Raw genomic sequence first — 25,146 nt, 5'->3', positions numbered from 1 at the left:
TGCCTAGCGGTGAATTCATTTGAGTTACTGAGACATCTAATTTGGATTATAAGAAGAAAGCTAATTGCCAAGCACAACATTATTTTGGCCAAATGCAAAAAAAGTAAGTAAATAAATGAATAAACAAATAAATAAATAAGTAAATAAATAAATAAAAAGGTAAGATAAGTAAAGGAAAAGCTTTGCTAGCACAGCACCAGGAGCAGAGACTATGTTGGTATTAGCATGTGAAACATTTCATGCCAGCTCACAGACCCTTAAAACGACAGGCACAGAGGAGACAGCTCTGCAATGATTCTCTGAGCACATAGCAAGGCAGGGAAGGGTAGTCGGACTGCCAGTGAGACTGGAGTACCTGCTCATATTCTATCCATGTAGAATATTTCTTGTTCCTTGCATGTTTGGAATGGGTTAGAATCATTGCTGTAGACTTGATAATAATACCTACTAAAATGTATAAGGCTTAGGTATTCCAAAGTCTAGGCATAAACATCTGAGACTAGGAGATAAGAAATAGACCCTGAAGTTGCTTTCACAGTACTTACATCTGGCCTGAGTTATTGTCTCTTCTATTTTGGCTTTTATATAGTAAAAACTGTACGTTGGCAATACCAAGGCCAAACTGCAATAGAAACAAGAGAAGCATAAACACAAACACACAAAAAAGAAACATAACTTAAAAAAAAAAGACACATCAAGTTCATGGGAAAATCCGAAGACCTTCCTCATGAGGAGAGGACATGTTACTCTGACATGTGAATGCATTCAGCAAATAGAATTCTTAATTTCCACCTTGCTAAACAGTGTCATCCAGCTCTCTATAGGACAGAGAATTAAGAGGCAAGGAAGTAATAAGCTACCTAATTCAGCCATAAGGTAGCTGAGGAGGAATGCCTTGAATCCCTGGGACCTTTTCCAGACACTGTCATTACATGTTCCAGATTTGGGCAAAAATAATAATAATAATAATAAGATTTAAATTTAAACAAAGAAAATATCATACCAGTTAGATATACCCTCTTTATTATACGCAATGTTGAATGTTTTGAACCAATCATAATTAAAAATTAAAGAGTTAACATTGCCACTAACATACAATGCACAGCAATACACTCTTTAGAGGGATTCAATACCTACTGTTTTAAAGCTCTGTTCCTATGGCAAGACCCCTAGTGTCTGCATGTGCACAGACTCTGACCTTTTATGGAAATTGTTTGCTTGCTTCATAGCCACTTGTACAATTCACTGGACAACTGATTTAATACAAACATGCCACATGATTGAGTATATTGTTATGTACAGAGGAAGGATTGCTTGAGTTTAGTAGAATTAAGAGTCATGAAGTCAATCTAGTCTCATGGTAGATGTCCTAACCAAAGGACAGTTCCACTGGAATCTTAGGTCAACTTCAAAATGTTTTAGTCACAAAGAGTGTTAAGCAAGCCTGACACTCACCTTGTTTGAAACGATCACTCCCAAGAAGCTGTCAGGTAGGTAACCTCACACTCTTAGAAATTTCTAATTCATAGAACATTTGTTGACTATATTAGAGCTTGTAATTCAGATTAGGCAGTTGTTGGAAGTAGACTTCTCTTCCTAACTTAGCTAATATGCACACGTAAGAAAAAGGAATGATGTTTATCCATATTTGATATGCCTTGAACGTAAATGGATGCAAGAAATACGAGTATTTATGAGATAGCCAATGAAACTGTGCACAAAAAGTAATTCTTGGTTAATATGCTTTTCACATTACCCTAAATATTATTGAAAGGCCAGAAAGTATGTTCCTGTCTAGGAATTTGAATATTTTTAGGCACTTGTAGATAGATCCTTTAAGTCATCTGTATCTACACATATAAGAATAGAAATCCAAACTATAATGTTATTACATGTTACTGATAGACAATATATAACACAACAAAATAGAAAATTTCAGACTTATCTCATGAATGTAAATGTTAAAATTTCTCTGAATACATGTTCACATGCAAAGGTCTACTTCCAAAACTTTAATTTTGCAATAAAGACAACAAAACCAATTGCATGCTTGCTACCCTCAATTCACAAAGTTTTCACCATCATTAAGTAATTCATAGACTCTGCTTATGGGAAAAGGTCGGGAAACTAAAATGTTATGTAGATTTAATAAAAATTTCTGCATTTATTTTATAGATAACTTCAAGAGAAAGCAGAGATTAAAATTAAAATAAGCAATGCAACTATTCTGAAAGCAAGATGACCTTTCATGATCCACTTGCCATTTACAGAAGAACAAAAATATTTAAAAACTGCCTGCTACAAATCCCTCTCAAGGGGAACTGGGCATTTTTATTGCTCCATCAGCATTTATCATCATCAGGAACTTCTAATTAAAGCTGATAACACCATATCGTACGAAGGCTACAGTGTCTCCATGTAAACTTCAGTTACATGGTATGTACCACTAGAAGTGGTGTAACAACTCAGGAGGATTACAATGGAAGGTTTAAAATTGGCACATTAAATGCATGATGTATTGGCCTGTAAGACTGACAGTGTTACTCACAGTCACAAATCATTCTGTAGAAAAATAGTTATATCTAGTTCCAGGTCAACCCAACAGTTGTTTCTTCCACATACTGCAGGTAAGATCTTTCCCAACATTCCAAGGCAATGATGCTGTCAAATGCAAAGACTACTTGAGCTCCTAACAGGAACCCAATACAACAAGGCTTCTTTATTTTCCCTCAGAGACTACATTTAATAAAGCAAGTGACACGGGACGGATGATGGAGACCACGCAATAGTTTGGTGGTGCACATAAATGTAGTAAATGAATTAAATGGACTATAACACAGTTTCCAACTCGAATTGTTTATCCCCTCAAAGTATGGTTCTTTAGAAAATAGCGCATTCCCGTAAAAGAAGTCTTTTTTTTATATATTTTAAAATGTATCACCTATGTTTAGGAAAACAGAAACCACCTGTGTCTGAAACTGGCATGCCACTTAATCACATCATACATCTTCAGGTAGAACATGATACTTTTTTATTATTTGTGAATATATCTACCCAGACATTAGGACATGCATGTAATTAAGGCCAACATTAGAGACTGGGACAGGGCTATGTAAGGAAAGCATGCAAAGTAAGGATACCATGGCTCCTTCAGAGCACAGTGTGTTACAGAAGCAGCAAAATGACAGAATAGACAGGCTGGGTTAGAAATGGGTGGCACCCAGAGCTTCCAGGGACTAAACTACCAACCAAAGAGAATACATGGAGGGACCCATGGCTCCAGCTGCATATGTAGCAGAGGATGGCCTGATCTGACATCAATGGGAGGGAAGGCCCTTGGTCCTGCGGAGGTCCGGAGGCTCGATGCCTCAGTGTAGGGGGATGCTGAAGCGGTGGTGCGGGAATGGGTGGGTGGGTAGAGGAGCACCCTCATAGAGGCAAAGGGGAGGAGGGTGAGAGGCGATGGGATGAGGAGGTTGTGGAGGGGTAAATGGGAAGGGGGACATCATTTGAAATGTAAATGAATAAAATGATTAATAAAAAAAGAAAGAAGGAAATGGGTGGCATCAACCGCGTTCTCAAAAGTCCTCATGGAATACCTGTGAGTAAAGAGTGACACTCAACTTGAGGAAAGAACATTACTCCCACTGTGCCTTGCTCCTGGATGTGGTAAGGAAATTTTGAGCAAAGAGGCCATTTGTGAAACAATTCCCAACTCCTACCTACCTGTGAACATTATAAGCTACAGGAATGATTGGCTGGCAAGATAGGTCCATGCATGTAATGGTGGCATGAACAACCTGGAGGTCATCAACCACTTTCTGTTTGGGAATTAGGCCCACTCCAGATGAAATCAAAACCTTGCACCATTTTGGGGGTAAGAGTCAATGAATAGATGGATCATTGGCCCCAGGAGGAGAACCCACTACTATTATTTTGTGAAATATACAGAACATTAAATCAATTACTGGTGACTTATACCTACAGATTAATACATCTCTTAACCTTACTCAGAGAAGCCTCTATTTGTGCCAGACTGTGATTATCACCGAGACCCACAACTGAGTGTGATGCAGAGAATATAAGATTTCAGGATGTTCAGCCTTAAATGGAATACCTGTATTACATCTTAAGGCTCAGTGATCAATGTAAAAGAGTGAGCAGTAAGAGCCAGGAGTGGTGGATGACTACAGGAAAACTGTTTTCTAGGCTCCCCTGCGCACAGGAACTTAGAGCAGTTCCACACAATGCACAATAGCTGGGCAAGCACAAGGCAGACAAAGCCCCAGCAAGAGGAGGGGAGATGTGCACATAACCCCAGGCCCAGTCTAGAGTTATTAGAGAATGGTTGCTGTGGGAAAGGCATTTCCCACATTCATTTTCTAGGAGTGTAGCCCCTAACAAGACTATCATACTTCTATGGAAAGGTAACACAGCCAAGAATACATTGGATGGTTAGAGAAGTGGGAGATGGGTCTGGGAAGAGTTGAGGGGAACAATTGCAATTAAAACAGCCAGACCCCAGATAGCCTCGGCACTGAAGTAAAACTAACATGGCTGACTCAACGCTGTCAGGGATAGGTGAAGTGTGGTATTGGACATTATTTGAAGGATATAAAGCTGTGGTAGACAAGATGTCTACATAAGAGATGATGAGTTCAGTAGAAAAGAGGCCATTAAGAAATGGAAAGTCACCTTTCTTAGTACTACAGAAGTGTGGGTTACAGACCCTGCCATTTGCCAATTGCCTGTTATTAGCCCGTGAATAAAACAAGATAGCTCATGAATAAGCTTTCAGAAAGCATGAATAGAACTTGAGAGACTAACGCTAAGTGTGTGGAATATAATGATAAACGATTGACCTGCTGTTCCTAGTGTATTTAATATGTATTTTAGCAAATGCCTCTTGCTTTACTTTACACATGGATATGTCTTAAATAGTGACACAATATAGATTTCTGTGAATGTAGGAGGGTGAAAATGAGGAAGAATGAGGAGAGTCTCATACCATGAGGGAAGGCTAGATGGACAGTGTGGTTTGATGATATGAAATTCAAAAATGAGAATTTCCAAATAACAAGAAGAAACATTTTACTATTACAAGAATGTGGGATACAGGGCCAAAGAGTAAGCTGGAAACTGAGATTTCAGGCAAGACAGTAGAGTAGCTTGGCACGGTGGAACACACCTTTAATCCCAGCATTCAGGAGGCAGAAACAGGCAGATCTCTGAGTTCAAGGACAGCCTGGTCTACAAAGTGAGTTCTAGGACAGCCAAGGGATACACAGAGAAACCTTGTCATGAAAAATCAAAGAGAGAAGTAGAATAGAAAGATACTGACTTTGAAGAAAAAAGGGAATCAATCTAACAGATTACTGAGGATTGTACTGTCTAGGTTGTAAAGATGAGAAAATGGGTGGGAGCTAGACATTATTAAACTATTCAGTGTGGCTAACACTTTATAAAACATATTATGATGAAAGAAAGCACACTATTAATTTTAGGCTAAGCCAAAACATTAATGAAAACTATTAAGCTAAATTGAAATAGAAGAGGAAGTCAATGGAAGGCATTAAATTATTATGGGGATTATGTCAATTTTTTTATTACTGTTGTCATTAAGTACATTTGTCATTTCTAAATATTTGACTGCTAGCTACTTTCCACCTTTTGAATTGCATTCTAAAAGCCAGATTATGTAATTCATTTTTTCTGTTGCAGAGAATACTTTTTCCACTGAAATAACCAATGAATAAAGCTAAGTCAAGAATTCATACTTCTCTTTGAAAACTGGCTACAAAATATTAGAAGAAAGTGCATTGAATTGAATAGTCCTTTATACAAGACATTTGCAAATATAGCTAAATACCTGTAATCTGTGCCATTGACAGGTGTCCATGTGTATGTTCGATTTCCTTTGTCAATATATCTCTAGAAAGAAAGTTAAATATGGTCATTACATCCCTTTTCTATATGAATTTATAGAAAAAGTAAAACTATAATGTCCACCTCAATATTCTGTGTTCATTCAACATCCTTTTTAACAAGTGAAAGATATACTCTATTATACATTTTTAAAATGTTGTGTATGCTTGTTAAGTAAAAATTTGGAACAGAACTAAGTACTCAAATGATACTGGTTAGGGATTTATAAGCATAAAGGCTTGGATTTTATAATGAAGTACTTTATTCAGAACTCTTAAAGATTTAAATTAAAACCAAATTTAACAATGAAACAGGACTATAAAATATTAGACAAATATCAACCATAATAGACCATGTTTAAGAATGATGGCAGACATGAGGAGGAATATTAGCTTTCCTACATCTGAAAGTAATATCTCACAAAGCCTTTGAATGGAACCATCATGTTGTTATAAATAGATAACTACACCATCATTGAAGGTGAGAAAAATACCTATATTCCTTAGACAAAATGCATTGTTAAGGAAACAGTTCATGGATCTACAATACCTCTTGTATCATAGAACAATAGTAAACACACACCCTTTCTTCTACTAGGTAGATTATTTACACACATGTAGCTTTAATTTCTGACTTACTTTGAACATTTGCCCTATTAAAAAATAACCTCATTCCTGATAGAGATAAATAAGAAAAACTCTACAAATCAACCCAAGACAGATGTCATGAAAAATATTCATTATTCCCTGTAAAGAGAAATAGGGCACAGACCTAGAAACAAAATGACCTGCCACCACATGCTGATATGTGTTAACATTTAACTTTCCTATTTAATAGGTGTAAAAAATGGCTCAAAGAAAAATTAAGCAATTTCTTATAAGAAATACTGGACTTCACTATTATCTGATTGTTGTCTGAGGGGTTCTGAAACTTTGAGTAAAAACAGACTTAAAGCATTGTAATTTAAAAGTCATTATGAGAACTTAAATATTCCTGCCAGCTATTACATAAGGTAAGCACAGATATAATTTGTTCAAAGATATCATTTTAAAATCAAAATAATGTCCCACCAGCAATGGAGGAGTTTTCCATATCCTCTCCAGGAGGAGCTCTCATATGTGCTTTTGATCTTCCTATTCTGGTGAGAGTAAGATGACATCACAAAGTAGTTCTGATTTGCGTTTCCTTGATGACTAAGAAGGTTTGAACATCTCTTTAAGTGTTTTTCGGATTCTTGAGTTCCTTTTTTAGATAATCTTTTGTTTACATATGAACTGCCATTCTTTAGTTGGATCACTTATTTTCTTGATGTCTAATTTTTTGAGTTCTTTATATGTTTTAGAAATTTGCCCTCTATTAAATGTATAGTTGGTAAAATACTTTTTCCATTCTGTAGGATGCTGCTTTATGCAAATGATGGCATAAGCCTTTTAGATTCATGGGGTGCCTATACTGTTGATTTTAGTGTGTCTGCAAACTTATACAGCCACTATGGATATCAGTGTGGTAGTTTCTTAGAAAGATGGGAATCTATCTACTTTAAGATCCTTCTATACTACTCTGGGGAATATGTCTAAAAGACACTTCTTCCTATCATAAAGACATTTATTTAACCATGTTCATTGCTGCTCTATTCATAACTGCCAGAAATTAGGAACAATAAAGATATCCCTTAACAGATGAATGGATAAAAAAATGTGATACATTTATACAGTAGAATATTACTCGATCATTAAATCATAAAATTATGAAATTTGCTGGTAGATGGATGGAACTAGAAAAAAAATCATCAAAAGTGAGGCAACCCAGACTTGAAATAACAAGTATAGTATATATTTACTTATATGTGGATATTAGCAGCTAAAACAGTGGTAACTCAGGCTACAATCCATACAACCACCAGGTCAGCTATAGAGTATGGGGCTAGCAGGCACACATAGATCTCCCTAGGAAAGGAAGGTAGAATAGAGATGGGTGGATGCAGGGAGGTGGAGCTCAAGGATCAAGTGGAGAGGGAGAAGGAAGAGGGGGAATAATGGTGGGTATATGAGACAGCTAACATTCAGGGCCATTTGGATAGTAGTGTGGAAACCTGATATAGTAAAGGTGTCCTAAAATTTATACATATATGATGGTCATGAAAACGGTATTGCCAAATAATTAGAAAGACAAAACCCTACTGGACAGCTCTTGTCCAAGACTGTAAGTGAATTACACCTAATTAAGTTGTTGGTCAAAGGGGCCCATGGAAACCCCAAACAACGCAGGCTGTTGCTTTCTAAATACTGACAGCAAGTCCCCACTGTTGCATAGAACACCTACATAACCCATTGAACCTGGAGACGTTGCACTGGTATCTCCATAGAGACTTCACCTCTACTTGCTAGTGACTTTGGTACATGAAGGTTCTCCGCAAGCTACCAAAGGAAAACATAAACATCAACCATCCACAAACCATCGATCTACATAGTGCCCAGCCTCCAAGACATGCTTGTGCAATGGTGGCACAAAGCTTGTGAAAGTAACCAACCCATATTTGATTTGACTGAAGGCTCACTCCATGAGGTACAACCCATTCCAACACTGCTCAGAGACCTAGAGTAAAACCAAATACTACTGTTCTACTAAAGGTATGTAGCAATAAAGATACTTTTAATGACACGCTGCTATACTCAATGATCAGTGCTTCATGCAGCAATCATCAGAAAAGCTTCCTCCTGCAGCATAGCAATGAATACAGAGACCCACAGCTAGACAATATGCAGAGTGACAGACTCAGAAACACTAAGCCCTAAACATCATGGAGGATATCACGGACAGAAAGGACTCTATCCAAATCAACAGAATCGCCATTTGGGAGCACAGCATATACAGGTCCTGCACAGGACTGTACCACATGGGGTTGTGAAGCTGAAAGAAATGGACATGTGCCTCAATCCCTGAACCAGAAGCTATTTCCATCTGATAATCACTTGCAAATGAAAATTTAGTTTTCTCTAAGGGAGTCTCACTGGGGAAACAAAATACTCTTAAAGGTAGGCTGCATGTCCATCAGTAGCTGTCCAATAGAAAATGAAATAAAATGGAATATTAGGAGGTACCATGTCTCATAATGTATTTTCAAAGGTATTTTTAATTATCTTACTTTTATTTTTTATTATATACATAATATTCTATATATAGCATACAATATTGTATATATCATTATATATTATATTTATATATTATGATTATATTATATATGTAACTATAATATATGATAAGTAATGATGACTATATTATATATTATACATAAATTTATTGTATAATTGTATATATTATACATAATATATAATATTCAATGTATTCTATACAACATATAACATGTATATAACATAATGTAATATATAATATAATAATTAAAATATATAGTATATAATGTAAATATATACACATACATATGTATATACAAATACATATATACATATATATTTAGGGGGAGGTACATATTATGGCTTTCAGTTTAGTATTTTGACAGGATTCCTGTATGAACAAATTGGTCTCTCAATCCTGTAACTTTTCTTGGTCTTTTTTTCTTCTGTTTGCTTTTGTCCTAGCCTAATGTCTTAGTTTTTGTTTTATCATATTATAAGTCCTTGGAAGCCTGTTTGTTTTCTGAGAGACAAAGAGAATGGACCTGGGTAGGAGGGGGCAAAATCTGGGAAGAAAAGAGAGAGGGGCAACCACAATCAGGATATATTATGTGAGAAAAAAATTATTATGAATAAAAAAATTAAATAATGAAAAAGTCAACATAATGTATATAATTGTTTTGATATTTTTATAAACCTGACATTTAAAATAAAAAAGTTACACTGATTCAAAATTAAATAACAGGTTTTCAAGAGAAGCACTATTGTAACAGATGACTAGCAAATGTATCTGCCTACAACAGCTCATTTAAGAGAAAACATAAAATGTCTAAGACAGACACATGTGGTTCCTAGGTGAATACTGCTCAAAGACTGAGTTGACAATAAGTCGGAAGAGAGGAATTAGCCATGTGAAAGCGAGCTCTAAGCTGCAGAAAGAATGTGAAAGTCAGAATTCTTGGAACAACATGGAGGGATTGGCAGAACTGTTAAATACTTTATATCCTTGCTTCCGGAAGCAAAGGGTAAAGACCATGGCTCAAGTAGAGGCAACGAGAGTTAACATTTCAGTAAAAGTGAAAATCTTAATACTTCCTTTCCTTTTCTGATAATTAAACCTCATAAGTATATCAAAATAAAAAATGATCTGTGCTGTTGAAAACATTTAGGTGGTATGTTCCTTTTAGGGGAAGAGTTGCCAAGAAATTAGGAAGAAAAGATGATGCTAAAACATACAGAATTCTGAGTAAAAAATACAAATTATATGCAAATGTTGCAATTAAACTAACACACACAAAAACATCTTAATCCTATATATTTCTGAACATTCAAATATGTGAATGTCTTCATTTCACAGATGGCTGATAATGGGTAGAAAGTATCCACTCATCTAAAACTCTCTTACACTCAGACACGAATCAGTATCAATTTATTATATATACTAGTGAATGAGGGTAGTTGTGTTATCACATGACTTATTTTCAGTCATAAGTGTAGGAAAATTAAAAATGGTAGAATGGTATAAATAGTAAAACAACATAAAGCACATATAATAATCTCTAGAACATCTGTGCACACAAATAATACAATGTATCATATAACATTACTTAAGTTAAATATTACCACAGCTCTGGCCTAAAGAGATATATTTCTTAAAACAATAAAGCATATTTACACTAAATATAGCTTTATTTTACACATATTTGTGTATGTGTGAGTGTGTATATATATATGTGTGCATATGTCTCTGTGTGAGAGTATATGTGCTCACATGTGCAGGTACATGCAGAATTGGAAGAGGACAGCAGAGAGCTCTTAGAATTTGAGTTACAGGCTCTTCAGAGCCTGTCAACAAGGTGGCTGGAATATGAACTCCAGATCTCGCAACTGAGCGACAAGTGTTTGTAAATTGTTAAGTCTTCTCTCTAGTGTAAGAATATAGGTTTTCTTTTTTATGAATATAGCCTTTTAATGTAGGAATGAAATCTGCTCACTAGATGGATCCTTATTTTAAAAATAATTTCTGAAAGGAATGTTAAATTACCAATATCAGTATTCTTTTTTTTTCTTTTTTTTTTTAATTTCTTTTTTTTTTTGAACATGAAATGCTTTTTTATAGCATGTTTTACAAGGGGAGGGGGTAAGAGGGTCCAGGTGGTGGAAAAGTACAAAATCTTCTTGGCCTGTGCCTTGAAACATGTCATGGTCTATACGGTACACTGCCTTGAATTATGATCTACCTGCAGTTCTTCAGAAGATATGGTACACTGCTTGAGTTATGGTCTCCCTGCTATTCTTCAGAAGACATGGTACTCTGCTTTGAGTCTATCTGCAGTTGCCAAGCAGGATCTTGCAGTTGCCAAGCTTCAGAGGACATTGTGCAGGTGGGGAAAGGTAGGGGGTAAGGGTAAGGGCGAGGGTCCTGGCTTCTGGCATCTCCCCCTTCTCTGTTTAGTTAGAGAAGGCGTCTTATGTAATGGCTACTTCCACTTAAGAACAAGCCTTAATGAATTCTTACCTCATCTTGAGACTTGACCAGAGTTCTGAACGTTCTTTCTCCACTTTCTCCATCTATCATTTTATGTCGAATCTAAGAGAAAATGGATCAATTACTTTATTCCAGGAAACAAATCGACCTACTGAATATTGTAAAACTATTCATTATCAAGATTTTTCCTTATTTCAGTGAAATTTAATAAAAATGGCTGAATGGTTACACACTAGATGAGATTATTTAGAATTTTTAAAGTTGTCAAATTGTAACCATTTTCCATTATTGTGCAATAAGAAAAATATCCTTAGTGAACTTTTTGTTCTTCACTCTGAAATTTTAGAACTATAACAGTAAAGGAGTCACAGTTGCTTGGTAAGCATAGGAGATTCCAGTGAGATGTGGATACCGAGAAATAAAATGTATGTCTCTTCACAGGATTAACATGGGATGTGAAATACTTCAAATTCTTCCTCACCTAAATGACCAATTCTTGGTGACAAAGGATTCAGAATTACCCTTTATGTTTTGATATTGTTTCTTAGTTTTGCAGACCAGGTCATGCCGGCAGCCATGGGACTCACCTCACAGTCCAGGCTGATTTCAACCTTGCAGAGTCCTTATGGCTCTGTTCTCAGAGTCCTGGGGTTACAGGAACCCTACACTTGGCTTACCCCTTGTAATTTATTTTATTTTATGTCATCTGTAACAGTTCCATACAATTATATAATAACAGATAATCGTAAAGACCTAGTAGGATTTCATATCACATAGTGTCCTCTCTATATAAATTTCCAGCTCCTTAAAAAGTCAAACTAATAGGAATCCAGATCAGATTCATAGGAAACCATTCCAGTCCACTGGAAACAAAGAATTTCCTTTGGTTTTTATTTTAAATATTTCTAGAACATGACCTTTGGGCTTTAATAAATATCAGTGAGTGGAAAAACTTGGTGTGACTAAAGAAATCTGTAAAATATAGGATGGGTCTAATTTGTTTAAAATATTTTCAGTTTGAAGGTGAAAACTAAGAGGTTGACTTTAAGAATAAGCAAACTTTCCTATGTGCACATGCTTTCCCTAAGCTCGTCATGTGTCATTTCTCTCTGTCACTATGTTGCAGGGAAGCAGACTCTGAGAGACTGAGTGTAGTCGCTATGGTGACCCAGAGGGACTGCAACTCCTGACCTCCTCCTCATTACCTTAGCCTTAAAGAAACCTCCGGAGACATGCCAGGACTCCCTGTGCCCACTCCAGAGTAACTATGAACTTAATAATTTCTGTTTTGATATTACAAAACTATCTTTACTATTATCAAAGACCCTGGCAGAGGAAGTGACATGTGACTGTGCTGAAATACAACAGAAACCTGGTAAGTGCCTTCAGACAAGCATTGCAGCTGCTTTCCTCACATGGCTCCTTATGTAGGTGGGTAGCTGGAACCCTTCCAACATCTCTTTCAACAGCATAGCATGTTGGTCACTATGAATTTTATTAAAATCATCATTGTTTTGTACATTTAAAAATAACTTTCCCTTTGGAATGAGCAAGAAAATGAAAAACATCTAAGGCTACAACTAACCTGAAGTTTCTATTCTTTGTCAATAGAAATTATTGGAAGAAAGTCCAGGACATACATAATTTTCATGACAAAGAATGTATCAGTGTGATCGAGGAGAGACCGATTGATGTAAATCATTGTTCAAAAATGATCATGAGATGGGAATGCAGGCTCTGGTCATGTGTCTCTGGCTGAGGCCTACTGCACACACTCACCTCCACTTTAATTTCATTCTCTAACTCAGCATCGAGAAAATCCAGTGTGACTGGTTCCTGAGATTTGGGGTTCTACACAGAACACAATAGTTAAGGAATTAGAAAACAATGCCGTGTATATAGTAGTTTCTGAAGCACATTCAGCATGAAACAATTCTATAGAAATTACTTACCATCCTCGAGAGCTAGGCAGTGACCTTTAAGTGCAATGGACAACTGTCAATCAATTATCAACTGAAGGTAGCAAGTGACTAGAAATGGACCCCAAGGGTACAAAAAACACCATTGCTCATTTTAACATCCACTGCCTCATCTTGTTGTGTAAGAAAGCTCACTGTGGGACAGGATAGAATATTTATTTATAATCTCAGGAGATACTATTTGCTTGCTAAAGTTATCTCATGTGGTGTGATTTTAATTTCTCAAATATTAAATAAGGGCATTAGATAGGCAAAATGTACTCACTTCCTTTTAATTCTTGCTACATCAGATAGCATGTCATATTAAAGATCCAACCTTTCGTAGAACAAAAGATTCTACTTAAATAAATTTTTCAAAATCATTGAAAACTTTAAAAGGTAAGCATTAAAATATTTATTAAAATATATCATCCAAATTTGGCTGTAATTAGGCACCAGTAATCAATGAGGTATATATTTAGTTACTTGGAAGAGTGATAGAAATTTTACCATGAGCTTGCAAAAGACACTGTATTGGCACCGATTTAAACACCATGTTAAAGTGAAAGGCTTCGTAACATAATAGTAGCAGACAAAAATCTGTCCAATTTGCATATCTCACTTAAATGAAGAATTACACAGTATAGTACACATGGGACAAATTTACTTTGTAACCATGCAAATGACTTATTTCAGGGAATATTCCTATTTTTTAAAATTCCAAATTTTAGACCTTCATGGTGTTTCATGAATAAGGATTCTTCAAGTAACAATGTTTGAAATACTCTATCTGTGTCTTTTGTGACAGAGCTAAGGATTGAGTCCAGGACCTCACATTAGCTCAGCAAGGACTCTACCCATAGACCCTGTACCCAACAAACGCTTGAAATAGTCACTGCTTAGGAGCCTATATAACCAGAGTTTCTATACGATTGAAAGAAAGTAATTGGTTTTTCAGCACAATACACCATTGTTTGGATGGACAGTTTTCACTCTAGGAGAAAATATTTATCTGAATGTGGATGCAAGATGGAAACAAAAGTCAATATTGAGAACGTGTGTTAAGCCCATGAAACTTGCAACTTCCCTAATAAAAAGACACAACAAATGCTCCCAAACACTATTATATAAACACTAAAATTAAGATGAAACTAATGCAAAACAAAGTCAAAACAATCAAATGATAAAACGGAAATAGGAATATTTCTCTTACATGCAATGGATAATGCATAGAATGACCAGCCCCAAACAGCATGCAGGGAGGAGCCATTATCAGGAGGAATTGACAATATGCAGATCATGTCCCAATCCAACATATAAAGACAGAGAAGAAAGGAAATCATAAAAGACAATTGTCAATGCATCACTTGTATTTGTAAATGGCAACCTGGCAGAGCCTTGTTTTAGAAATATCCATTAAAATTATACAAACTAGAAAATTAAAAAAACACAGTCTTCTCATATGAAAATATCAACATGGGCTTGAAGAAATCTTTAGTGTGATGGTCTCTGAGAGACCATCACAAAAATATTAAACATCTAGTACTTCTCGTCAGCATGAGTTTCAACTAGCATAATTACCAAGAGCAGAATTGGTATTAACAAATTTTAAATTTGCAATAATTATGAGTCAGTATTAATATAATCCCTAAGAGTTCAAAAATATTTCCCTGATTAAGAAGTTTCATGTGGTTGCTAGTTTGCCATTTAGAGTTTGCTTAGAATAAAAAGAAAATCATTATTTAAGTTGGTTGTTTTTAAATATTTAATATTTACATGCAATACTTATAGTTGTGGTAAAATAAAATTTACCAAAATGCATATAACAACAAAAACTATAAGGAATTCCAAAAATAACATGCAAGCAGAGGAACAAAATTGCTTCCTAGGTAAGAAAGGCATGTACATCATTGCAACCTCTTCAGGAATCATAGAGGATTCTACGCAGCATAACAGCAACAGAAGACTCAGATTACCATGGAACTCTAGCTGTGTGAGAGAACTAGAGCTTCCATCAGTCACACTTATTTGTTTAACAGTTGGGAAGCTTCAAAACTCGTTGGAGCCTGTGTTCAGTGAGAACTTTCAGGGGTAGGGCATAGCATCACTGTGTGTACTGAATTTCCCAGGTGGGGTGCAGAATGAGAAATTGGTTGACCTCCCTGCTTTTCAGATGAAAACATTGGCGTTCAACAGGGTACAGTGTACTGCTCAAAGATAGAGCATTGGTAACTAATAGAACCAGACTATAACTCAGTCCCACCAATCCATACTTAAAGATGATCACTTAATGCAACGCTGCCAATTCAGTAGCCTTCTACCATATGTTTTAAAAGAAGTGACAGGCTTATTCCCAAAACTTACAATGATGTTAAATTTTCTCTAATATTTTGTATCTGTAAGAATAAGTTATAGGAATATCCTCTGTGCTAAATATCTTTTGCATACATATATAAGTAACCAACATAGAAAAGGGGTCTTAGAATATTTTTCCAAAAAACCAAATATTAACACTTTATATTACCAAATTTGAACATTTTCAATTAGTTGAGGAAAGATTCTCTAACTTCTAATCACAAACAAAACATTTTTATTATTTTATCATTATTTATTATTATTAGTATTAGTAGTACTTATTTTTGAGTGTGTATGTACCGTGTCTGCATGTGTTTCTGAGTACTGTGTATGTGAATTGCCCTAAGAAACAAGAAGGAGGCGTTGGATCCATTGGAATAGGAATTACTGATGCCTGTGTGCCACCACGTGGGTTTGGGAACCACACTTGAGTCCCTCAGAAAAGCAGCCAGTGTTCAGCCTTTGTGACATCTCTCCAGCACCCAAAGTTCAATTTTTAGAAGTTAAAAGCAAAACAAAGAAAATTTTGCTAAAACTTCTCATTCATGGGAATCACAACACAAGAATCATGAGTTCATTTGCACTTAGAAATCAAGCAAACTGTTAGGAAAACATGGATATGATATTAATTTCACCAAATTTAATAACAAATTTGCTGAGGAGCCATTTCATTGTGATTACTCTGATTAACATTATTATTAGATAAACGTCTTTAGCCACCTCTCAGCCAGAGCAGCCCTTTTACCGTAATTAACACACTTTGCTTTGGCTCACTTAGAAGGGAAGCTCGTTCCCGCCTCATGCTCTAGAAGCTTGGTGTCAGGAAGGGCACCCCCATTTGAAAGCTTTGAGAGCAGAAGCTTGACCCCCAACTCTGATTTAGCAAATTTGCAAGCGCTGCTGTCTACCTTCATTCACAGTTACCTGAACGTTGGGCCTCCTTTTTCTTAAATTAACTGTTGGTATACCTACACCAATAGGCTGAAGCAATAGAAAAATGGTAGTTCATTATCCTACATATTAACATAAGCATTCAGTCCTCCAGTCAACTCTAGTCAACTATTTCCTTGACAAGAAACAGAACAAATGATGTACTCACAATTCAAAATATTTGCACCATAGAGTCCATGACAACAAAGCAAAACAAGACACCAACGAAACCCAAAACTATCAATGGTAGTAAAAATAAATTTTTAAAGAACATGTTTATTTTTTTTCCTGGATTTTCCTTAAGAATCTAAAAATTGGAGAGTGGGAGAGATAGTTTGTCCTAGATAAATTTTCTTGGCTGAAACAAAAAAGATTGCAAAATAAATATTGTTGAAATGTGCATGATACAAATAAATAGTATATAAAATTGGAAAAGTCCCTGAAAACTGTTTTGTTGTTGTGTTTTGGGCTTGTTTTTTTGTGTTTTTTTGTGTTTGTTTGTTTGTTTGTTTGTTTGTTTTGTAGCAAACCTGCCTTGGTGATGAGGTTGTAAAAGAAGGTTGGGCCTCCTTGGGCCTCCTTGGGATATGGCAGTGGGATATGGAGGTAACAGTTTACAATGGGATCCGTGCTTATATAAAAGAAGCCTCCTACCATGCGATGTTAAAGGGAAAAATTGTGTGCCGAGGAGGAACGTACACTGAACCCACTCATGCTACACTTCTCAAACCCCCCAAAAAGGTGTAAAACAAGTTTTATTGTTTAGAAGCTACTAGTCTATACATTTAAAAACATTGCCATCACAGTCTGAGTGGACTGTAACAGATCAGGATATTACAAAATTTGCACATTTTAAATTTGACATTTTGTTATCTGAAAGAATGAAGTAACTGATATTATGCTAAAGGAGAATTTAACCATAATGCTAGATCTATTTTGATTATTAATTTCTTGGACATCAATTATATACGATTTTCTAAACAATTACTTATTTATTAGATAGCATATCTAAAAAACTAATCTTGTTATTTTAATGAGAGAAATAAAGACCTATGGTAGAACAATCAGATTAGATAATTCACTATTTGTTGAAATGTGGTCATCTTTTAAAAATGGTAATTCTAAAGAAAAAATACTCAAAATATTTGTGACTGGTTTGTTTACTGATATTCTGAAGCAAACCTGTGGAGCTGTCTATAAAGTAGAAAACTATACTGAGATATTTTGTAATAATATAGTAACAGGAACAAATCATGATATTGACTTCATAACCCATGTGTTATTATTTTACCTTATTAAATAGTTATGGACACTGGAGAGAGAACTTACTTTCTTTTAAATATATTAATGAATTGCTGATGAAAGAATTAAGGTAACTTTGACATTGTACTATCCATTACTATACTGGTCCTTCCTATGTGTCAGATGCTCTCCGGAGCAAAAGCCTCTTAGATCCTTAAAGTAGCATGTGACACACAAGGAAATGAGGTTCAAACATGATGACGGTTGTCCTGAGAAAGGTAGGTAAGCTAGCTTGGTCAGAGAAAATGAAGAATGCATCAGATTTTCATATGTTGTCATCAGTAACCTTGCAATCTTTAAGAGAGGCACAGGATACTGTTCTTTTGTCTTTAATGTTACAAAGAGAATTTTCAAATTACAATCCCATTAATGTTAGTGAGTAATTATACTAAACATTAGTAAGTATAAACAAATTATATACATACCTTTGGTTGAAGATTTGGATGCAATAAGACATAACCATTAGGATCGATTGCAAAATAGTAGCCATTGGGGCACAGCTGAAAAAATAGTAAAAATGCTTAGAGATTCCTAGGTTACAATTAGAAATCCACATTAAATGTTTTAATAGATACTCAGTACAAGCAATTTCAGAAAGGAATCTAAATATTAGGCTAGAACAAAGAAGTAATTTCAGACAGGATTCTAAATTTTAGACTAGAACAAGGAAGTAGGCTTCAGACATGAAAATTACCTTGGGCTAGGACAGGGAAGTAGGCTCAGGTACTTTGGTCATCCTAATAAGCCCTTAGAAACCGTTATGATGGGAGTGTCCACATAATTGGGTTTAATGCCTTGCTTTTTCTTTGACTTTTTTTGTTTATTGTTTTGCTTGTTTTTTTGTCTATTTGCATCTATTATATTGCTAGACCTTCAACCCAGAACTGACCTTAATATATGCATGTAATTAAAATGGTATTTAAAACATAAAGGAGGAGGATGGATGGGATAGGGGTTTCTAGGGAGGGGAAAGGGAATAAGATTTATGCTGTAAACAAATAAAATATCCAATAAAAAAAATTTTAAAAAGTCTTGTAGCACACTGAAGAAACAAAGCATGGGCTCTTCACAATTTTAGAATGTTCTTTAACTCTTTTGTGGCTGCTTGTATTATATTAATTTGCGTCCCCAAAATTGATTACAAGAGAATCTACAGGTCCACATGAAAAACACTGAGGGACCCTGCACTCAGGTGGTTCTGATTGGTAAATAAAGTTTCGGGCAGCCAGTGGCTGAGCGGGGCAGACAGAGGTGAGACTTTTAGGATTCTAAATATTAGGCTAGAAGGACCAAAGGAGAAGGAAGAAGGAGATCTGCCATGCAATGCCAGGAAAAGGAGAGGAAAAATGTCATGCCTGAGAAGGTGAGGGACCGACAGCATAGTTGCCAGATAGGAGCCAGGGAAGAGCAGCCCCAAGGAGGTGGCCCAACTGGTCCAGGGCAGCAAAGATGGAGTATAGGATTTAGTAAGTAATAACTTGGGAATATCAGAGGGAGGTGGATTAACCTGGTAAAGATTATGTAGTGGCCCAGTCATTGACCTGCTTAAGGCATATAAAAATATAAAGGTTGTGTTTATGTTCACTTAAGAATCCAGAACACTGGGCCGGTAGTGAGAAACGCACTGTCACCGAGATCAGTTTGAGTGATTAATTGAGTACTCCTACATGCATTTGTACTCAAGTGATTTGTGAACAAACTACATTGACACATGTAGGGCTGTGAAAGGCATCTTGGTTTTTGGTAGAGTGCTGGCTGGAAGTAGCCTGGAGACCCTGTAAGGGATGGTCATTTATTCCACAGTGCTCCCAGAATCCAGGCTCCTAACATGTGGTGTAGATCTCCATTTAACCTGTACTGTTCAGTCATGAAGGCCATTGCAGCCCCTCCCAAAGAGCACAGGTAGAGGGCGTGACTACAGGTCTCAGGCCCAAGAGAGACTTACATACTAATGAGATACCTGAAGGCCAGAGGGTGGAGCCAATTAAGCATTCTTCACCAGACCCTTCCCCTTTCTCCCTCCCTATTTAACTCAGGTCTGCCTCTGCAGCAGCTGCACCTAACTTCCCACCTTGGGGACCTCTCTGCCACAAGGACGCACATCTTCAAGCAAGTTAGCCAGGCCAACAAGTCTAAGTGAATACGGGGTGCTGCTGCAGCCTCCCCCCCACCCCCCTGCTCATTTCTCTCGGCTGTAGGTTGGCCCGGTCTCACATCCACACGCCCCCAGTCCTTCCACAGCCTGCCTCTGAGAGCCCAAGGGCTTGAGACTAGTCAGTCCCCAGCCACCTCCTGGCCCAGGGATCCCCAATCCAAGAGCTCTATGCCCCCTCGGAACTACCAGACTGTGTGAGAACTTCCCATGCTGGGCAGGGCCTCGTAGCAACTCAGTCAAGATTCCCGGTTTCCAGTCTTTTTGGAGCCAAGGGAATCACAACAGCACAACAAGATTCAAGAACCTGCGCCTGCACCCAAGTGTGAGCTAATCATTCCCTGTAGACACATACTTTTGAAATAGGAAAAGAATAGTCAAAAGAATAATTTGCAGCTTACTGTAAAACGTGGTGTCAATCTCTTAATATCTTCCAGAGACACATCAACGCCCATTACACCAAGAATCAACTGATTCTAAAAGAAGATGTCAAAGTTAGTGTGTTTTATACCAGAACCTGTTCTACAGAAATGTATATTCAGTCTTACACACACACACACACCACACACACAAAAGACAATACTTTTGATGTCAATTTACAAGAACTCTCAGATTTGACTGTTTTCTACAACTTCATCATCCCAACTGCTAACTTACATAAAACATTAATGATTAAAATTAAATGACAAAAGACATGAAAATTCTATTCAAGAAAGAGTTAGGTCAGTAACTATGGTCTGCTGCTAAGAACAAATCCTAGGCTGAATAAAAACAATAAATGAAAACAATCTGACAGATAAGCTACACTAAAATTTTAAAACATGATAAGGAAGGACATAGATTATTAAAATATTATAAATTTCAGTATTTAAGTCTCAGGAATATTTAAGATGTCAATAGTCCCTTAAGTGAGAAACAATGCTTTTGTAGAACTTCAGTAGTAAAATGAAGCAATGAACTGAAACTTGTTAAAACTGAACAAACAAGACTGAAGAGATGGCTCAGTAGTTAAGAGCACTGACTGCTATTCCAAAGGTCCCAAGTTCAATTCCCAGTAACCATTTGGTGGCTCACAACCATTGTAATGGGATCCAATGCCCTCTTCTGGTGTGTCTGATGAAAGCAACATGGCACTCATATATATTAAATAAGTAAATATTTTAGAAAACTAAACAAACAATGCTTTAGTACAACAGACTTCACTGAACCACAAGTTAGAAATAAATATTTCTTTAATCTACCAATATAGTCTGCATCATAAATTATATATATATATTAATATTAACAGGAAATATACATATCCTGTTAGTAGTAAAAATAATTTCTTTAATATATTCATTCTTAACTATGTAACTCTATTTAAAATAAGAAGTATTTAATACATATTAGACATTATATTCACTGCTTAATGATAACTTTCCAGTGGATAACTCCTGTTGCACTGATAATAATACCAGAGCTATAAAAAAATGAGTATTTTGAGACTAATTTTTTTATTGAGCTGTAAAACATAACAGAAGGAACCTATTAGATCCTTAGATTATTACAGAAAAGCTATTACTTGAGAATTCAAAAACAAGAATCCAGTAATCTATCTGCCTCAGATTCAAAGAAAACATGTTTTGAGGTTTTGCATTTTTACCCCTGAATTCCATAAATAACTCAAGCATATTTTAAAAAGTACTACTGTGCACCTATCCTGTCATTCCTTGCAGTCTGACTTTCTGTTCCCATCAGGTCACAGTCAGACCAACTGAAGCTGAACCCTGACTCTAAGGCCACCAGGATTTGACCTTCACTTCCCTTTACCCAGGTGGTTATCACATGGACAGCTGTTCCCACTGACCTGTAGTCTTACAAGACAATTACATCGTATGTATGTCCTTATAGAAATATCTTATCCACATGGAGCCTCAACGTCATAGTTTATCATTTATTATTATTAGTTTTATCAATGAACTTTTTACCTTCAAGTTTGTCTTATTTTCAGATTGTCCAGTGACGTTGAAGACCGGTAGAGTTCCAGTAATGACAAGTCCCAGCTCCTAAAAATAGACAGAGAAAGAAAGGCCAAAGAAAGCAACATTTTGAACTTCGTACTACTCCATTAGCCTTTGAAACTGGAAACTTCACTCTACGATTATCTCATTAAGAGTCATAAAAAACTTAAAAGTACTTTTGAATATCTTTGAAACATATTTAAAAGAATCAATGAAATTTTCTTAGATATAAATACTATTAAAGAGTCTTGAATTATGCAACATCTAATAAGTATTGAAAATAAAAAAAAACAACTTAGTCAAATGTAACAGTGACACTGTAATAATAACGGTCACATTTACATTTCTTCTACAATGATAGTTCACTTAATATCAGGTGGCTCCATATGAGACTAGCATCCGAAGCTAGTTCGCTGAAAGCTGTTTTCTGTAGCTTCATTCACAGTTTTTATGCCCTGAGTCAAAAGTGTCATGTTGCATCACAAACATTCAGCTGAATGTCATGCCACACAGAAGAAACATACTATTGTTAATATGTATCTAGATAATTCTAGGTGAGTACTGTGATGTTTAACTGTTACTTTCAAATAATCCTCAAATGAATATCATTTTTAACAAGTAGACCTCAAAGTGTGTTCCTTGCTCCAGACACTGTGCACACTTTCTATAGAATACAATAAAAAAAATAAAAAAGTGTCCTGCCTCCTTATTTTGAATATTCCAACTCTTTCTTTCTCCCTTAATATGTGAAGTGTCTTACTTCATTTTCCAATGAAACAATCTCACCATAACACAACCCTAGTTCTGCTACTCGCCTATAACCAGGGTCTGTAAAATTGAGCCTGTGCTGGTATTATTTCTTCCGTGCACCCAGTGGTACTGAATTTGATAATGTACTGTTTTATGTGGTTTCATCCTTCCTTGGCATTACAGAAACATGACTTGTGCTACCTTCAACTGAAATGTCTCTTTTTCACCTACCCCCTGCTCTAACTCTAAACACACAACTTCCTTTTTTAAAGTGCTACAGATCTTTGAGTTCTTCACATCACAGTAGCTATCAACTCTGTTCTTTACATACTGTATATTCCCTTCCTAATAAACTGCTCATTTGGCTGAAGTGTACTTTGGACCCCTGACATGCATCAATTCTAAGTGATGGCTCACTTACTTTTCAGCCAGTACAAAGAATGCTCTCCATGCTCTCTGACCATCTAACTTATTCCCCATCCCCTTTTTAACATCTTGTTTCAGCTTGTAAAGAAGAACATTTAGAATCAGCATTTCCTCCAGATGTTATTTGTGTTATCAGCAAGAAGCTTGCCAGCAATGCAGACACTCTGGTTGATGAACTTCTGGTCATAGGAAATTCAGCAGGGCCTAACTATTGACTCCTATCATGTTTAGTCTGTGATGGATTTGAACAACTGAAAAATCTTGGTCATGGCTGGAGATGACCATGTGACCTTAAGTAAATAAGTAATGTCAAGAAGGAACACTGGACAGTCATTTCTGTGGCTTGAGGCAAGCAAGCTTTTCTTTATCTCCCTTACCATGCCAGAGTGCTGTTAATAGTCCCTATTTTCTCTCTAACTTCCTGTATGTGTTTATTTTGCAAGTACCAAGTGATAAGTCATTCTAATGGGTGGTACTTCGTCCTTCGGGTTCATCACTTCACTGAGGGAAGCAGCAAGGGCATATAATGGCTCTAAGTAGGGAAAAGGGCATTATTGAATCAGCATTTACCTTCAGTTTTGTATTTAGACTTTTGAGCAAAATTACTCTGATAAATGACTAAAAAGTCTTCAGGCTCAGATTTGGTATATGAGGCAATCTTAGATATTGTAAGTTTTAATGAATAGTGTCATAAAGAAAAATAAATTAGAACAGGATTTCTGAGCTTCTCTAATATTGACAATTCAGGCTAGATAATTTTGGGCTGTGTGGGAAATGGGGTCCACTCTGTACCACTCTGTGCCTGACAACAATGTCATTATATATGTTCAAGTGACATAGATAGGAAAAAAGAACCCCCAGTAGAAAATTACTGCTTCAACCATGATAGAATGATGTTGTAAGATGGTGATTTTGTTATGGACATATGTGCATATGCTATCAAATAGCAGATTTGTGACCGAAGTGTGATATCTCCACAAGAATGACGGAATTTGACCTCAGAGCCAGAGATTCTTCTACATGAAAATATAGTTATGTCCATGCTGATTTAAATATGTTGTCAATTTTCCGTGGAGCTACAAAATATACTTTTGAGTTCGTGTAATGTTTGTACATGTAGTTAATAATGGACATCCACTCTAGAAATACATTTTTTTAAATGTTCTAAATATGGAGTTTTGATGATGAACTCATATGGTGTTCAGCATTATTTTATATTAAAGAACCAAAAAGTTACACAAATTCCCATATGTTCAACATTTTAGGTTAGAAAACTGGTATTTTCAGTGGATCAAGAACAACCTGAACTTTACATGTATGGTTTTATACTGATGCAATCTAGGGTTTTCTAAATACTTTCTAAAACCAGCTGAAAGGCTTTCGAAGGAAAAAAGTCTAAGAAGAATTCAGTGAAGAGAAAACAGAAAATGTCACCTAGAGTGGTAAGTCAGTTAGGCACCCTTGTTATGACAGCTTTGGTTGAGAATCCCATTCTCTTACCAGTGCATCCAAATATACATTTGTCCACTGAACTTGCTTTGCCTTGTCACCAGCTAAAACCATTGGTCTTCCCAGAACATCTAGATATTCCTATTTACACAAAAGAAAGGTGGTAAAACATCAACAAAACAAACAAACAAACACAAGATATTATGTTTTAAAATAACCTTCAAAAGAAAAGTTGAAAATTGAAAATAAATATGGAACCCAATCATTAAGAGTATGTTTA

At 36.0% G+C, this 25,146-nt stretch overlaps 1 protein-coding gene across 1 annotated transcript in view; it reads right to left on the bottom strand.

The window, feature by feature from the left end:
- The window catches only part of Cacna2d1 (calcium voltage-gated channel auxiliary subunit alpha2delta 1), a 405,712-nt gene that overhangs the window by 28,105 nt on the left and 352,461 nt on the right, over window positions 1–25,146 (bottom strand). Inside the window, exons 15-22 of the mRNA XM_028776033.1 lie at window positions 24,918–25,007; window positions 22,209–22,286; window positions 20,643–20,717; window positions 18,515–18,589; window positions 13,324–13,395; window positions 11,575–11,646; window positions 5,870–5,931; window positions 546–622 (exon numbers count right to left, since the gene is read on the bottom strand). Coding sequence (XP_028631866.1) covers window positions 546–622; window positions 5,870–5,931; window positions 11,575–11,646; window positions 13,324–13,395; window positions 18,515–18,589; window positions 20,643–20,717; window positions 22,209–22,286; window positions 24,918–25,007 — 601 coding nt within the window. The remainder of the gene's footprint in view (window positions 1–545; window positions 623–5,869; window positions 5,932–11,574; window positions 11,647–13,323; window positions 13,396–18,514; window positions 18,590–20,642; window positions 20,718–22,208; window positions 22,287–24,917; window positions 25,008–25,146) is intronic.

This window comes from Grammomys surdaster, unplaced genomic scaffold (genome assembly GCF_004785775.1).
Source record: "Grammomys surdaster isolate TR1022 unplaced genomic scaffold, NIH_TR_1.0 264, whole genome shotgun sequence".
Lineage (NCBI taxonomy): Eukaryota > Metazoa > Chordata > Mammalia > Rodentia > Muridae > Grammomys > Grammomys surdaster.
This window is presented reverse-complemented; position numbering and strand designations above follow the sequence as displayed.